The 18,179-nt window shown below is 40.5% G+C and overlaps 1 protein-coding gene across 1 annotated transcript in view; it reads right to left on the bottom strand.

Annotated features, from left to right (window-relative positions):
• Positions 1–18,179, bottom strand: part of raver2 (ribonucleoprotein, PTB-binding 2) — a 104,679-nt gene that overhangs the window by 65,559 nt on the left and 20,941 nt on the right. The window contains exon 2 of the mRNA XM_055221031.1: positions 12,298–12,364. Within this exon, the coding sequence (XP_055077006.1) occupies positions 12,298–12,364 (67 nt within the window). The remainder of the gene's footprint in view (positions 1–12,297; positions 12,365–18,179) is intronic.

Here is an 18,179-nt window from a genome sequence, read left to right as displayed (position 1 = left end):
GGTGTATTATCGTTTTAAAAGCACCAAACTCCATGGTCTCGTCTCTTGTTCTGGCCCAGACCATTGATTCAACATTATAATTGAAATTAAACATCACACTGATTGCCTTCGGCCTAATTACAGAACAGCACAAATTAGTTGTGTTCGTGTTCTGCAGAGTTCAGTAAACATCAGTCTGTCGTTCAGGATGCAGCGACGCTCTCCGCCTCCTGAGTGTTATACAGGATTATTTGATATATTTTTGAACATCACACTGTCCAGATGTCGATGCGCTGACCACAGCTGCAGGTTACTGTTCTGTTTAGAGCTGCACAATTTTGAAAACAAATCTAACAAAAAATCTCACAAGTTTGAAGATTTATATTTGTGATTTATGTTTAAAAAGTGTGATTCTGTTTAGTGTGCACATGGTAAACACTAGGAGCATTAGCGTTAGCATTAGCTTTAGCATCAGAGAGAAGACTAAAATCTGAACTGACAAACTAAGACAAGAATCCCATGTGTTTGTCGAGCTCGAAACTGCAGGAGCAACCACAGACTGTATAAATGCACATAGCTAACCTGCTAGCCACTGCGCTCCAAACAGGAAGTGATCTGCTCCATTGACTCTGGCTCCAATTCACTTTCTGTGTAAAAACTGTGTCCCCCTCTCTCTGTAACTGCTGCTGCCAGACTCGTCATTTTGGTCTTAAATCTTCGTATTAACCCGCTCTACATGATCCTGGGTTTTTTATTTCGCTATTGTGTGTGTAAATCTGTTTGGCGGCTATCGTGTTAGCTATGTTTATATATATATATATAGTCATTAATAACAGACAAATCAGTCACCTTTTTTCCCTGAGGTTGCTCCTACTAGTGTTAGCAACAGGTTCGATTGACAGCGTTGCTAAGCGTGGTGTGGGCAGGAAGGGGCGTTACCTTCCACAGCCTCGCTCTGGATTGGCTCTTTGGTTGCTATGATACTCACTGCCAGAATTCCAAATAATATTCCTCTTCTTTAAACAGTTTCTGTCACAATCAAATTTCTCTTTAAACAGACAGGACAGTTTGTTCATTCTATTATCAAAATAATTGCAGCCTTTGGGGTTTTAGTTGCTGATACTGGAATGTTTCACAGTCGTAGTTCTATTTATAATTCCACTTTCACACATGGAACATTCAGTTTTGTACAAATACATGTCACTTTTACGCTCGATTCCAGACTAAACATCTGAAATAACCTCACCTCACACGTGCTGAAGAAACGCCGTGTTCCATTTTTCCCTTAAGTCGTTTACAACAAACAAACAGCAGCTTCTCCCGAGTGTAAAGAAACCAAAATGAGCTCACATTTGAGTCGTAAACGCTTGACGGCGTCGGGTCCAGCGAAGCCCGACACAACACCAGGGAGACGGGCGCATTTCACACCAATTATAAATCTGTCTGTGCATTTAAAGGCTCGCTCGTTTCCGGTTCCCATGGGCTGAGTTTATGTGATATAAAGCAGACAAAGACATGAGCCTCACACGGTTAAAACACCAGCTCTGATGTTTGGACGATAAGAGTGAAAAATGTCTGGACAGAGGACGACCCGGTGACCGCTCAGGGAGGAAAAAGTATACACAAAAAATGAACCAGAGAACCACAGACTAAAGAAGTGACTAAGTGAGGGTGACGTCCCACAGCGTTCAGCTCCAAATGAAACTCATCGGGGCTAAAGCAGTTATAGGGATGATTTGGGCATATTTACAATTTCGACCATGAGTGTCATAGCAACCAAAGAGCCAATCCAGAGCGAGGCTGTTGAAGGTAATGCCCCTTCTCACCCGCCGCACTGATTTAGCAGGGGGTGGGCACTTAGCAACACTGTTAATCAAACCTGTTACTAACGCTAGCAGGAGCGACCTCGGGGAAAGAAGGCGCCTGATTTGTCTGTTATTAATGTTCATATCTTGATTTACAGACACAATAGTGAAATAAAAACCCCAGGATCATGTAGAGCGGGTTAATACGAACATTTAAGACCAAAATGACGAGTCTGACAGCAGCAGTTACAGAGAGAGGGGACACAGTTTTTACACAGAAAGTGAATTGGAGCCAGAGTCGATGGAGCTGGAAGTGCGCCCATGATCACTTCCTGTTTGGAACGTGACGGCTAGCAGGTTAGCTATGTCCATTTAAACAGTATATACAGTCTATGCTAGCAGGTTAGCTATGTCCATTTAAACAGTATATACAGTCTATGCTAGCAGGTTAGCTATGTGCATTTATATAAACAGTCTATAGTATGAACTGTACATTAGCATAACAAGTGTGAAATACTGTGTACATCGCCATGGCAACATCACCCACAGCGTTCAGCTCCTTAAACGGGGGTAGATTGACAAAATGGCGTCTTGAAAATAGTCGATTAAAGATTACTCAAATATGAATTACTCCAAATACATGGTTAAAACATGGTTAAACCTCTGAACTATTTGAACAGGAGCTGGTTTAAAGCCACACTGTGGAACATGGATTAAGATCTGAACAGAACAGGTCTGATTAAAGTGACAGATTTGAGATTTCTTGCATTTGACGCTCACCGTTGATACAATTTTGCTTTTCATCATCGCTCTTCTTCATGTGATTAATAATTCACGCAGAATCTATTAGAGCGCCCCCTGGGGCGTGGAGCCAAACAGCCAATATCAGATCTGCTCATGTTGTCATATTCAGATTGGAATTCTGAGCCTACTTCTGAAATCATTCCTGCAAAATACTCCCAGCATCCCAGAAGACTCCTATTGGAAAAGGACTATTCCAGTTTAAGTTAAAATGCACGAGGGTTTTCATGTTTTAGTTTTGTCTGCTGTTAAAACTGCTGCATTTGACAAAATAAATGTGTTGTTTACTTTATTGGTCTAATGAATCATGACTGTTGTGAAATAGATAGATATGTTTTGACTTGTTTACGTCACAGTTGCTAGGTAACAGTTAAGGAATTACCTCTGTGTATGTCTCTACCAGGGGCGTCAGATTGGGGGGTTAAAGATGCTGTTTACCCGGGGCCCAGTGCAGGGAGTGGCCCCTCACAAAGTCAGTAATGTGCATTTTTCATTAGACAATATGTAACGAGGGTCCCCTAAGATGACAGATGCCCAGGGTCCAGAATTTGGTGCTACACCCCTGGACTTACCTGCTGCTCTAGACCACAGACTGTTTATATAAATGGACCTGGCCAACCTGTTAGCTGCTACATTCCAAGGCAAGGCAAGTTTGTATAGAACAATTCAGATACAAAGTAATTCAATGTGTTTTACAGAATAAAAAAGAATCACAACAGGAAGTGATCATGAGTGGACTTCAGCTGTCAATCAAACCTGTTGCTAATGCTAGCATGAGCGACCTCGGGGAACAAAGGCACCTGATTTGTCTGTTATTAATGTTCATATCTTGATTTACAGACACAATAGTGAAATAAAAACCCCAGGATCATGTAGAGCGGGTTAATACGAACATTTAAGACCAAAACAACGAGTCTGACAGCAGCAGATACAGAGAGAGGGGACACAGTTTTTACACAGAAAGTGAATTGGAGCCAGAATCAATGGCGACAGAAGTGCGCCCATGATCACTTCCTGTTTGGAGTGTGGTAGCTAGCAGGTTAGCTATGTCCATTTATATAAACAGTCTCTGGTCTAATCTGTCATTTGCTTTTTAAACTGTTCACAGCGCCATTATTTCCACTCAGACAGTTCCACATTAGCTTAACCACATGTTGTTTTGACCTGCACATCACCCTGATTGTAGCAGAACAAATTACATAAATGCTAGCTAACACAGATTAAGTAACTGCCGAGCTGGGGACAGTGGAACTAATGAACAGAAATCAATTATGACGGACATGTCTCTCCTCCCTCTCTCTCGGAGCGAGCGTCTGCTAGCATTAAGCACTAAAGTCCAAAGTGAAGGTTCAAAATGAGCTCCTCAGAGACGCTGGGTTCCATTAGGCTCCAAATGTGGACCCAGAAAGAGATTCAGAATATAAAAATACACAAGAGATAGGTGCATCTATAGGCGCCTCTGCATCGATTTATATTTCAATCACTTCTGTTTAAAGCCTGCGTCGTCCTGAGTGTGGATGAACTGCAAAGACACTGCAGCAGCGTTTATTGGATTAGAAGCAGAAGAGCTGGAGTCTCCACAGACCTGACCCTTTTGTCTCTTCATATGAGTAATTAGAGTTAGTGTAACCAGACTTATTGGGCAATGGGGAAACGCTGGAATAAAAGTGAGGAGCTCATATAGAAACATCTGTCTGTGGCCTGGGAGACATTTTATCAGCTTCATCGCCGCAGTTATGGATCAGCGTTATGGTCAACGGTCAGAGTTCATACAGCACTTTTCCACATCAGGAACCACTCACACATTCACACACACATACAGACACTGGGGGAGAGGGGGGTTAGTGTGTTGCCAAAAGGCACAACAGCAGCATTCATCTATGAGAGCTGGAATCAAATCGCCAACCTGTGTGTCATATTAGGTAGTTTATCTCACACTTTATATTATAGAACTCCTCAATTACTTATTTTGAGGGGCATTATCCCATGGGAAGGAGGACACCTAGGACACTCTGGAGGGACTGTCTCTCGGCTGGACTGAGAACGCCTCAGGGTCCCAGCGGAGGAGATGGAGGAAGTGTCTGTGATGAAGGAAGTCTGGGAGTCCCTGCTTAAACTGCTGCCTCCGGACAACGGGAAGAAAATGAATGGATTTAACAAGAGTTTTTCGTCTTGTTCTGCCGTCGTGTTTGATAAAAGTGATCATGTATAAATGTGTTAAATGTGTAGAAATCAGAGTGCTGCACCAATCTAATGTGAGGCAAGTGAAGGACGAGCAGGTGGAAGAAAAGTTACATAGTGTGGCTTTAACTGAACGTCTTCAGCTGGTGGACTCTTCATCTGGAGGACTCTGGGGCTTTGGGGCTTTGGGGCTTTGGGGCGGTCAGTGTGGACGTCTGTGTGGACATACTCACACTTGGGCCGGTCAGTGTGGACGTCTGTGTGGACATACTCACACTTGGGCCGGTCAGTGTGGACATACTCACACGCCCGAGTGCAAAGCAGAGAGGCAGAGGGACAGACGCTGCCTGTAAACAGCCACTCGATGTGATCCAGCCACATGTAAACTGATCCAGAGAACGCAGGGTTCAAGTAAAGTGTCACGTCCCTACACACACACATAAACACACACTAATACACACGCACATAAACACGACCCCAGAGCCTCACCATAAAACCACAGCAACACGACTGCTCCATCGTTCTGACCTGCGATTAACACCAGAGCGACCATTTCAACACACAATAACTCGAATATCAGACCTAAAGAGGACGTTTAGACAAAGTGAGGACGCGACAAACACATAAAAGCTCCAATCAAGGTTAAGTATGAGCCCCCACCACACACACACACAGACACACACCCACAGACATACACACACATGCACAGACATACACACACATGCACAAGTACATGCACACTCACACACGCACGGCTTAGGGACACGTCGTGATAAGCCGGAGAGGGTTGAAATCGATCTGCCATTAAATGAAGGAGAGAGGGGATCGCCCCGACAACTCGACCCCCTACGGACACACTCACACACACAGTCGCTCATACACACACTCACAGCTGACATTTACAGCGTTTATTTAAAGGGTGCTTGGCCCGGGGGGTAATGCCGTATTTCCGATTACATCGCTCGTGGTTTGTTATGATCATGAGTACTGCAGTAAAATGTAGTCTGTAATGTATTCTGTTACATGATCCAATCAGAGTACTGTGTTCTGAATACTGAGAATACTTTTACACTGAGTTATACTTAAATTATAGAGTAAAGATGCAGCGCAGGATTAAGACTGCTTCATGTTTGTTTCACTGTTTGTTCTGAGTCACATGGAGAAGGTAAAATCACATCTGAACCGACACAAGCCCAATTTGACATTTTCTCTGTGTTTCTGTGCAGTTTAAGTGTGTGATCAGGTCCTGCAGTGTGTCCTTTTGATTATGGAAAAGTAACTGTACTCTGAATACTCTGAGTAGTCTGAATACCACCCACAGACTGAGTAAAGTGAAGTAAGAGAGTGTGACGTCACCCACAGCACTCGCTCCTGTCACATGAAGTGTATATACAGTGTGTTATATACAGTGTGTATATACAGTGTGGTATATACAGTGTGTATGTACAGTGTGTTATATACAGTGTGTATATACAGTGTGGTATATACAGTGTGTATATACAGTGTGTATATACAGTGTGTATATACACCGTATATATATAACACACTGTATATATATATATATATATATATACAGTGTGTATATACAGTGTGTTATATACAGTGTGTTATATACAGTGTGTATATACAGTGTGCATATACAGTGTGTTATATACAGTGTGTTATATACAGTGTGTATATACAGTGTGTTATATACAGTGTGTATATACAGTGTGTATATACAGTGTGTATATACAGTGTGTATATACAGTGTGTTATATACAGTGTATTATATACAGTGTGTATATACAGTGTGTTATATACAGTGTATTATATACAGTGTGTATATACAGTGTGTTATATACAGTGTGTTATATACAGTGTGTATATACAGTGTGTTATATACAGTGTGTATATACAGTGTGTATATACAGTGTGTTATATACAGTGTATTATATACAGTGTGCATATACAGTGTGTTATATACAGTGTGTATATACAGTGTGTTATATACAGTGTGTATATACAGTGTGTATATACAGTGTGTTATATACAGTGTATTATATACAGTGTGCATATACAGTGTGTTATATACAGTGTGTATATACAGTGTGTTATATACAGTGTGTTATATACAGTGTGTATATACAGTGTGTATATACAGTGTGTTATATACAGTGTGTATATACAGTGTGTTATATACAGTGTGTTATATACAGTGTGTATATACAGTGTGTTATATACAGTGTGTTATATACAGTGTGTTATATACAGTGTGTTATATACAGTGTGTTATATAAACAGTGTATGGTTCAAACTCTGCTGATGTGATTTTGTCTGTTAGGGATTAAAGGGCAGGTTGTTTCTGTTTCAGTTTGTGTTTGTTTTGTTTACATGTTTGTGTTTGTTTTGTTTACATGTTTGTGTTTGTTTTGTTTACATGTTTGTGTTTGTTTTGTTTACATGTTTGTGTATATGATAAAGGTGAGTGATCTTTTTTTGTCTTTGTCAGACGATAAACACGACAAATGTATAAAAATGTTCAAAATACAATACAACAGTTTAAAATCATGTACTGACTTTGTGGCTGTTAAAGGCAAAGTAAATATGTGGCTTTTCTGGCTGAGGGTCCACCACCTGCCCGTCTCCATGGAGATGTTTATTCTAGAACGTTCCACAGCATGGCATTAAACCTCTCCATGACGACAAACCTCTCCATGAATGACACCAGGTCAAGTTGCAGGTCAGTAGAGCGGTGAGCTCATAGTAAGAATGTACGTTCTCAAGGTGTTTCTTGTAATAAGAAGTATGCAAAATGGGAAGGTTTAAGGCTATACAACATCTCGATAGAGATGAGCAGAAAAGTTAGAGTTTCTCTTTAAAGGACATTATCCATGAATTTACTCCAATATTTTGTTGAGCTGCATAAACTATAAACATAATGGAGGCTTGTACAGAGTGAACGTGAAAAATGTCAGAGTGTGTGTGTGCTTTTCTGATAAGACTGGTGTTTGTAATAAAGAATACAACATAAAGAGTACAACAATCCTCTGCTGTGTGCGTCTACACTGGGTTATGTATAAATTTACCATTCACCTCCCAAATATATCATAAAACGCCCTGTTACATCCCATTGACAGAGCCGCAGCAGAAGAGGCTCCTTATCTCCAGTCTCATATCCAAAGCCACACGCTCAGGCCTTATCTTTGAGATGCTGCAGAGCTGCTCCTCCGCGAGTAATAAAAACTGGTATTAAGAATCAGAGCTGGAACACTTCTCCTGAACTCTCACCTGCACCTGAGGCTGCCCCACAATGCAAATGAATTAATTAAATTCATTAAAGAGGAGGTATTCTGCAAAATCGAGCTGGGGAGCGTTTTCCCATGTTTCAACATTTTTCCTCATCAAAAACATGTTTGAAGAGGTTTTAGATGTCATCCATGCATGTCTGAGTAATCTAGTGATCTCTTCCAGGCCCTATTCAAACCCTCCTTACAGTTAGTTGTATGAGTCTGTACTCCACCCACAAGCCTACATCACCCATGCTCACACACAACAATTCTCCATAAATATAAAAAAATATGACACAAAACAATAAACTACAGCTTCACAAACCTGGTGGGATGTGCAGCAGCTTCACAGGTAACAGCTCACATTTTTATATAGCACTTTTTCACCTTCAGGACTCAAAGCACTTCAAGCACATCAAGAACCACTCACATATTCACACATACATTCACACACAAGTGTGCACAGACACTGGGGGTGAGGGGGGTTAAGTGTCTTGCCCAAGGACACAACAACAGCATTCATCTGTAGGAGCTGGAATCGCACCTCCAACCTGTGGGTCACCTGTGTGGATCTGACCGCTCTATCAGTGATGTTTATGTCAAGAGGGATTTGAACCACCAACCTTCAGATCAGTGGAAGTGACTTTTGACTCAGAGCAAATTTTCAAAACAATAAAAGGAAACATGGAGATCTAAATATGTGATGTGTTACAGATAATACCCCATAGAAGTAAATACTTCATATTAAAGGAGTTAATATTATGCTCCCTAGAGGTTAGTCTTACTATTGTGTCTAATTTACATAAATTACTTGAGCGAAAGAGGAACTTTGAGGTTCAAAATATGTTGACAACCAGATATAACTGAAAGAAGATAGTAACGTCATCTCAGCTCTGAACTCAACACAAAAACTCTCAAAAACTCTCAAATCTTTCAAAACCCCTAAAAAATATGAAGCAAAAAGGGCTGATAAAGATTTTAAAAACAGGGACTTGCAGTAAGGGACTACTACTTAGGGACTAACCCTAACCCTAACATATACAGTATAGAGACAGATACAGTACAGTACAGTACAGTACAGTACAGTACAGTACAGTACAGTGCAGTGCAGTGCAGTACAGTACAGTACAGTACAGTACAGTACAGTACAGTACAGTACAGTGCAGTACAGTACTCATGTAACATGAGACACTAGTGTGAGACACAGACACATTTCAGTCGTCTCACTTTCATGAAACACTTGAACTTTTCCTCGTTTGGCAAATTTCTGATTGAATAAAAATATGATTCTGAATATTAATGTGTCAAAATATCACATTATCATTTTATTTCACTGAGAGGTTTTTGATAGAAAAGGAAACAGAAGCAGAAGGTACAGGCACAGGGAGAACATGCAAACAACACTGGACAACTCCCATTCCATCATTACATTTTAAATAACAAATAGACACACTTGAATTCACACTTATCATCTGGTCCTGCTTTGAACCCAGTCCTGGTTTGGTCCTGATCTAGACCTAGTTTAGTCCTGATCTAGACCTGGTTTAGTCCTGTTTTAGTCCTGTTTTAGTCCTGTTTTAGTCCTGGTTTAGTCCTGGTTTAGTCCTGGTTTAGTCCTGTTTTAGTCCTGTTTTAGTCCTGTTCTAGTCCTGGTTTAGTCCTGGTTTAGTCCTGTTTTAGTCCTGGTTTAGTCCTGGTTTAGTCCTGATTTAGTCCTGTTCTAGTCCTGTTCTAGTCCTGTTCTAGTCCTGTTCTAGTCCTAGTTTAGTCTGAGTTTTGAGCGCAGTGTCCTCGTTTGGTTCTTCTCTCAATGTTTGTCTCAGTCTCAGGACACATCGCCTCTTTATTTTATATAATTATTATTTAACACTTGAATTCACACTTCATCATCTGGTCCTGCTTTGAACCCAGTCCTGGTTTGGTCCTGATCTAGACCTAGTTTAGTCCTGATCTAGACCTGGTTTAGTCCTGTTTTAGTCCTGTTCTAGTCCTGGTTTAGTCCTGTTTTAGTCCTGTTTTAGTCCTGTTTTAATCCTGTTTTAATCCTGTTTTAATCCTGTTTTAATCCTGTTTTAATCCTGTTTTAATCCTATTCTAGTCCTGTTTTAGTCCTGTTTTAGTCCTGGTTTAGTCCTGGTTTAGTCCTGGTTTAGTCCTGTTTTAGTCCTGTTTTAGTCCTGGTTTAGTCCTGTTCTAGTCCTGTTATAGTCCTGGTTTAGTCCTAGTTTAGTCTGAGTTTTGAGCGCAGTGTCCTCGTTTGGTTCTTCTCTCAATGTTTGTCTCAGTCTCAGGACACATCGCCTCTTTATTTTATATAATTATTATTAAATTTTTTGTCACATTGAGCAATGGACCCTGACCCAGAATCTGACCAACACGGCTCCATGAAGCTGATTCCACATAAAGCTGGCGACACTTCACTTGACATGTTTTTATAAATATATGTAATATTTAAACTGTATAACTGTAATATTTAAACTGTATAACTGTCCTGTGGTGGACTCTGGATAATCGTTTTTGGTTTGTGTTGTTCTATCGAGTGAACGCTGTGCACTTTGGGACGCTCACACCATTTCCTCAATGCGTTTTAAACTTTAAATGGTCAAATAAACTAATGCTTCATAAAGTGTGAGCTGTGGCCACCTCTGTCCACCGCACAGAGCCACAGCTCGTTAGAGTGTGAGAGCCTGGCAGACCCTGGCAAAGGCCCGTGTTTCTGCTCTGATCAGTGCTAACCTTTGGGACAGAGCGCTGCTGCTTTGATATCTGCTGTTTACAGCTCTGTGCCCTCTCCAAGGCGTTACGTTACAGGTGCTTGGCGACGGGCTCACACTAAATATAGGCTCCATGCAGGATTTCTGTGGAATGGGACACACGCACGGGGGGGGGGGTAAGGAGGGGGTGGGATAAGGACGGGGGGGGATAAGGGCGGTAACGGGGCAGGGGGCATGTTTGTTTGTATGAGTTATAGTCGTCTTGTACAACTGCACTTGATATACTGGTCTACTTCTAAACAGCCTCGTAAAACAGATGGAAACACTTTTATGTTTGAATAAATGACATTAAAAACATTCAAAAACGCTGTCACTGTTCCAGATCAAGTTTCATTAGTTTTGGTTTCTCTCAAAATTCAGTGCTCGTTATTAAAGTGGAAATTGTACCTCCAACTCGACCGTGGCTAAAAACTCAACCTGAGGAAAGTCCTAAAAAAAACAAGAAAAACACAAGAAACTACTTTAACCCTACACTGCTTTTTACAACAATAATAATGCACCTCAAAGTGAACATGTTCAGAATCAGAACACAGGACTCTGAGGTACTGTGGAGAGGTGATTCCACTCACTGTAAGAGTTTAAGTTTTTTAAGATTTTTTTAGCAATATAAACACGTGTAGTTACATGGACGGACGTTTATGGTTTAATAGCACACAGGAGAAAATAGCAGCAAAGAAATAACGTCTCCATGGTGAGCTCAAAGGTGACGTTTTACATCTTTAAAAATCAGGCATCCCAGATTTAAACAATTTACAGTTTATACAATTTATAGCTTGATTTAGTTAAGACTTGAAGGTCCTGTATCGTACAAATTTTTAATCTATGTTCTAATGCTGTTGCCTCCTCAAAAACAGACCTGGAGTTGTGTTTTGTTTCATTCACACATGTTTGAGTAACACTTTATTATTAGTCTGTTACATCTCCAAAGCTCAAAATGCTCTGTTCCACCTTGTGATGTCATGAAGTGGTAGCTTTAAAGTTAACTCCTTTTTACCTTTAGTTCAGTAGACTTTGGAAATCCCAGAGCTGGAATGATCCAAATGACTCTAGTGAAGGTGTGTGGAGTTTAAAAACACAGTGAGGCACATTACCACATGATGACATCACAAGGTGGAACAGAGTGTTTTCAGTTTGAGAGAAGAGCTCAGCCTAATTATGCAGGATTTGTGTGTTAAACATGTGTGAATGAAACAAAACACAACTCCAGGTCCATTTGTGACAAGGAAACAACATTAGAACAGATCAGAGAGTTGTGTAATATGGACCTTTAAAGTGCAGGTCTTCTGCCATCAGCCCATTTACAGATAGTGAACATACTGAAGCATTACTGAAGCAAAGTGTAACTCACAAACTGAACCCGCTGCCTCGCTCTCTCCGCTGAACTCATGTGTGAACAATAACAGTGCAAAGTGGCTGAACGTGCTGAGTTCAGATCCTTGTGTTTACATGAGGAGCTGTGTTTATCTGGAGTGTTTAGAGCAGTGGTACCTGTGCCTTTGTTACGATCCACAAAGCAGTACTTCAGCTCGTACTCCTTCAGTATTTCATGGACTTCCTGCAACAGACAAAGGAGATAGATTAGAAAAAAGTCATATTTCAAAACCTGAATATTGTTTATTTTCAGCAGATGTCACACAGAGCAGACAGCGCAGACACCGGGACAGATGGCACCATGGTGGATCTATCAAACTGCTTTTTCAATAGGGACGCACCAATACTGATACTGCAACATTAGCTGGATCAGGTATCGGTTCCCTGACATCGGTTCAGACAATTTAGACTGATTTTGACCCATTGTCTCATGTTTGAACTTGTCTTCATCCAAAACTTGTTTCCTGGATCCAAGACTTCAACACTTTCTGAAGATGTGAGTCTGGACACCTCTGAATCTCCCTGTTTTCAGATGGGTGTGATTGACAGGTGGATTAGCCAATCAGCGACACACATGGTCCACCCGCCGGAAACATGAAATAAAAAAATCTCACAGGGCTGAAAAACATGGTGGATTTTTGCAGAATCAAAGAGCGAAAACTAAACTCTGTTAATCTGAGAGAAATGTGATTTTATTTGTGAATCACGGGTGACCAATGAGCTCATTCGTTTCACATGAATCACTGAAATAAACAGATCTGATTGGACGATCACATTTGGCCGGGTTTGAGACGCAGCGGAGGACGAGGGACCAGACTGACATTAATCTGAATAAAACACACAGAGATGAGTTTGGATTCAGTCTGATGTGAAGGAGACACTTACAGAAGACGACTGGATCTGTGTGGAATAAGTGAACTGTGTTTTAAGGAGATAAGAGATATTTTCAGTCCCTACTTTGGTATCGGATCATATTGGGTATAGGCAGGTATTTAGAGTCAAAGTATTAACATCGGTATCGGAACTGTGCCTCCCTATTTTCCACAGCCTTTCAGAAACTTTAATCTAAGAACAAAACCTGATGATATAACGATAATTTTGTCAGTTAATGCAGGTTTCTATGGAGTCACATTTTGTTTACTTTAGCAGCTAGAGACAAAATGGCGGCAGAGGCGTTTTTGTCACGTTTCAGATCTGATTTCTGGTGTGTTTCATGCATCTACTACAACACATTTTAAAAAGACTCTTTCACTCTCACATTTTAACTTTCATTTTTGTTTTTGTCCCATCCGTTTGCCCTTGTTTCTTTGTCAAAAACTTGCACAAGTGAAGAATCAGAACGAAACATGAAATATGAAGAAATATAAAACCCTGAGACCAGACCCTAATAAATGTGATGTAATAATATATCAAATTTACACTGAAACTGCATGTTGTCATAAGAAAACTAACACACTTTTATATATCCTTAATAATCCTACACACACAAATGGTCCTTTCATCAAACACTCCATCCACACGATGAGGTGTAAAGAGTCTTCAGAATGCACGAGTTTGTCTGAGATGGTAATTATGTTTTTAAAAGTGTATTTTCAGATAAAAGGTTTCATGTCTACATCAGCGGCTCAGAACACAGCACTTAATTTCAAAAGCGGAGGAGGAACCTGCCGGAAAACGACAAGAAGAAAAGACGGAGGAACATGGAGCTGGTGAAGACGTGAAGAAAAGATGGAGGAACATGGGGCTGGTGAAGACGTGAAGAAAAGATGGAGGAACATGGGGCTGGTGAAGACGTGAAGAAAAGATGGAGGAACATGGAGCTGGTGAAGACACGAAGAAAAGATGGAGGAACATGGGGCTGGTGAAGACACAAAGAAAAGATGGAGGAACATGGAGCTGGTGAAGACGTGAAGAAAAGATGGAGGAACATGGAGCTGGTGAAGACGTGAAGAAAAGATGGAGGAACATGGAGCTGGTGAAGACGTGAATAAAAGATGGAGGAACATGGGGCTGCTGAAGACACGAAGGAAAGATGGAGGAACATGGAGCTGGTGAAGACACAAAGAAAAGATGGAGGAACATGGAGCTGGTGAAGACGTGAAGAAAAGATGGAGGAACATGGAGCTGGTGAAGACGTGAAGAAAAGATGGAGGAACATGGGGCTGGTGAAGACACGAAGGAAAGACAGAGGAACATGGGAACAGAGAGATGAAGAGTCTGAAGCAGAGAGACTGAATCAGACTGTGCTTCATGTAACTGGTTCCAAAATTATCAGGCAGTAGGACCCGATGGGTTTAAGTCTAATTTTCTAACTTTAAGCAAAGGAGCGCCCCAAGGCTCAATTTTGGGCCCACTACATTTTACTATATTTATTAATTTGATTGGTTGAAATTTAAGAGAAAGCCTCATATATTAATATTCAGATGGTACATAATTAATAATAAAAATGGAAAACGCTAAGATTTTGTGGTGATTCATTACAACAGTTATTGAACATAATCACATACATGTATAAAACCCCACATATTTGTATAAAACATCACATATATAACGTCACATTGAACATATTTGTCTCACACTAAACCAAGAATAATAAATACAAAATTATTCAGATTTTTTCCATATTTTCTTAAACATTTTAATCCCTCTCTGGGCCTGTTACAATAATGACTTTATCGACTTATTGTTCAATATATTATAATTATTTACAGTGGGACATTTGTTGGTGATACTGGGTCATTTTTGGTTATTTTTTCTGCAGTCTGATCAGATTTGAGCTGTAGAAGTTTGATTTATGAACTAAAATGACTAAAGTGTTTCATTCTGCTTCATTTACACAGCTCCATTCTGTACGTTTAGAATATTTTTATGTGAATAATTCTGTTTATCGTTTGGTTTTAAAATGATTGTTTATTTATATTTACTTCAGCGATATATCGAACTTCAAAATGTGTGATCATGACAGACACATTAAAAAGCTGTGTTATTAATACGCACATTAAAAATAGTCAAATTAAATGCAATTAATCGGTTGACAGCGTGGCTCACACACAGGGAGACGGGGGAATAGAACCTTTAACTGCAGTCGTTTCCTGGTTTAACATTTGTCTGAATAAAGCTTCAAAATAATAAGAATATTGAGATTTGGAAGCAGAAGTGCTGAAATAAAAGTGTGGAGTTAGAGGAATCACAAAGCTCATTTTCTCGCTCTCTCTAAGCGTTCAAACCGTTGGCGTTGGCTCTGAACGCTGAACACTTACATAACACCGACTCCAAATGACAGAACACTCTTGATTTATTTTTTTTTTCAGATCAGCGGAAAAGGAGGTGATTCAGTCCATGAAACTTCAACACAAGCCCCATCATTTCAACTTCTAAAACTGTTAGGATTTTTTTTACTATTCGGGGGTGATGAAGAGGAGCAGAGAGAGGCTGAGGAGGCTGGTGTTACTGCTGTGACGGAGAGTTGGGGTGGAAGGGGGTCGTGGGGTTGTGACGTGAATGTAGAAACAGTAACATGACAGAGGGGAGAGAGAGTGCACTTAAATGAATGCTTAGGATGTGATTGGTTGAGAGGAAAATGTCGGAAGTTGTGATTGGCCAATGAAGAACCGTCTCCCAACCGTCTCCCAACCGTCTCCCAACCGTCTCCCAAACGTCTCCCAACCGTCTCCCAACCGGCTCCCAACCGGCTCCCAACCGGCTCCCAACCGGCTCCCAACCGGCTCCCAACCGGCTCCCAACCATTTTAGCATTAGCATTTTATCAACTGAATCTTTATCCCTCTATGAAAATGTGAAATGTTTTTTTTTTTAAATCTCACAAACTGAAGCTGCAACAAACAGACGGGACTTTTTCAAAATGACTCAGAACTCACTGTGAAATTATTGTGGTAGAATTATACTGAGCAAAGCTAATTTAAATTGTCCCCTTTTGCACCCCGTAGCATTCAATCGATTCTGCAAGTTTAAACAAAAGCTAAAAATAAACACTTTATAATCAGCCGGACAGTTTATCAGCATTTTTATACAACGAGACGCTGGTTTCATCCAATTAAGGTTTGTCTTGTGTGTGTGTGAATTTGTGTATGCGTGTGTGTGTATGTATGTATATGTGTGAGCGTATGTCTGTGTCTGTATGTAAATGTGTGTGTGTGTGTGTGTGGGGGGGGGTGTATGTGTGTCTCATTTCATACGTTGCTCCTTTTGTGTTATTTTGCTTTAAAGTGTATTTATTATTTAAATGTTTGTCCTGTCGTCAACCGCAGACGTGTCGATAGGTTAGTGTCTCAAAGGGGGCGGGGTAAAACTGCACTGACCTGAGCAGGTGTCTGACCCAAACTGCACCAAAACACAACAGCACAGGACGCCACGCAAAACAAACACTTGTACAAAAAAGCAGCTTGAAGAGTGTATTTATGTGAAAAGGAGCCTGACTGATCCAGACTGAAATCTCTGCGTGTTTTATAGAAATTGACATCAGTCTGATCAAACGTGATCGTCCAATCAGATCTGTTTATTTCAGTGACACATGTGAAACGAAGGAGCTCATTGGTCACCTGTGATTTACAAATAAAATCACATTTCTCTCACCTCAGATTAACAGAGTTTAGGCTTTGCTCAGTGATCCTGCACAAATCCTCCATGTTCCTTTCTTTTTTCTGATTCGGAGCAGACTCACATCTTTGTTAAGTACAGTAAGTAAAGGTAGATTAAACTCAAACCTTCAGCTAACTCACATCATACTCTCTCCCTCTGCTGTTGTCCCAAACCTTATATAAAATAATGAATAGACTGGTACAAACATCGATTGTTTAATCGACTAAAGGCCCACAGCTCTACAGAAGATAAAAACACAACTCAAAACCAAGCTGAAGATGAGGTAAAAACACATTAGAACAACAGTGGTTTTACATAATGTGTCTCCTGTAAAGAGAAAAGCCTCAGGAAGCGAACGCAGACTGGTGACTAATGTGGTCCATATAAGTCTGTGCGACGCTGCCCACACAGAGGGTCAGCGCTCTCGGAACTCACCGGAAACATACCGACGCTGTACCAGGGATTATAACACAGTCTGTATGATTAAAGCACAGTCCATCTGATTATTACTTTAATTCAAAATAAAAGTATTAATTAAAGCTCCATATTACACTATTCTCTGATCTATTCTAATGTTGTTTTCTCATCACAAACAGACCTGGACCCTGCATATTTAAGCTGAGTTCTTCTCTCAAACTGAACCTCCACCTTGTGATGTCATCGTGTGGTAATACAGGAAGTGCTCCACTGTGTTTTTAAACTCCACACACCTTCACTAGAATCATTTGGATCATTTCAGTCCTGGAATTGCCAATCTCTGCAGAACTAAAGGCAAAAAGGAGTTAACTTGAAAGCTACCACTTCATGACATCACAAGGTGGAACAGAGCATTTTGAGCTTTGGAGATGTAGACAGACTAATAATAAAGTGTTACTCAAACATGCGTGAATGAAACAATATTTTTGAGGAGGTAACGACATTAGAACATGGATTAAAGCTCAGGAGAGTCAATTTTACGTAATTATAGAAGCTTTAAATATTACAAAATGATCTTCTAAAACTACTCCAAAATGTACAATTGTTATTACTATTTATTTAAAAAGTGAGTAAAAATATGTGCTTGCGTAAAAGTAACTGAGTACTAAACATTTCAACAAATAACGCTGTATTCTGAACAATAAAATCCGTTTTAGCCGTTGGCAAATTGTTTCTCCAAATATGCAAATGACACGACTACTTTCCCAGCAGCCACTTCTTTTTATAGTCTCACGATTCACCAGTCGAACAGACCCGGACCGGGCTGCACTTATGTAAAAATCCAGTGTGTTTCATGGCGTTTGATCCAATCACACGAGTCCCTCCTCTGCGTTCTTGTGAAATCTAATGTTTTAGCGCTGCTCTAATTACCATTGGCTTTAATAGGCCCACAGCAGGCTCCAGCTCAGCCCCAGGGCCCAGTAA

This window comes from Periophthalmus magnuspinnatus, chromosome 4, assembly GCF_009829125.3.
Source record: "Periophthalmus magnuspinnatus isolate fPerMag1 chromosome 4, fPerMag1.2.pri, whole genome shotgun sequence".
Taxonomy (NCBI): domain Eukaryota; kingdom Metazoa; phylum Chordata; class Actinopteri; order Gobiiformes; family Gobiidae; genus Periophthalmus; species Periophthalmus magnuspinnatus.
Note: the sequence above shows the minus strand (reverse complement) of the source record. Positions and strands in the feature narration are given on the sequence as shown.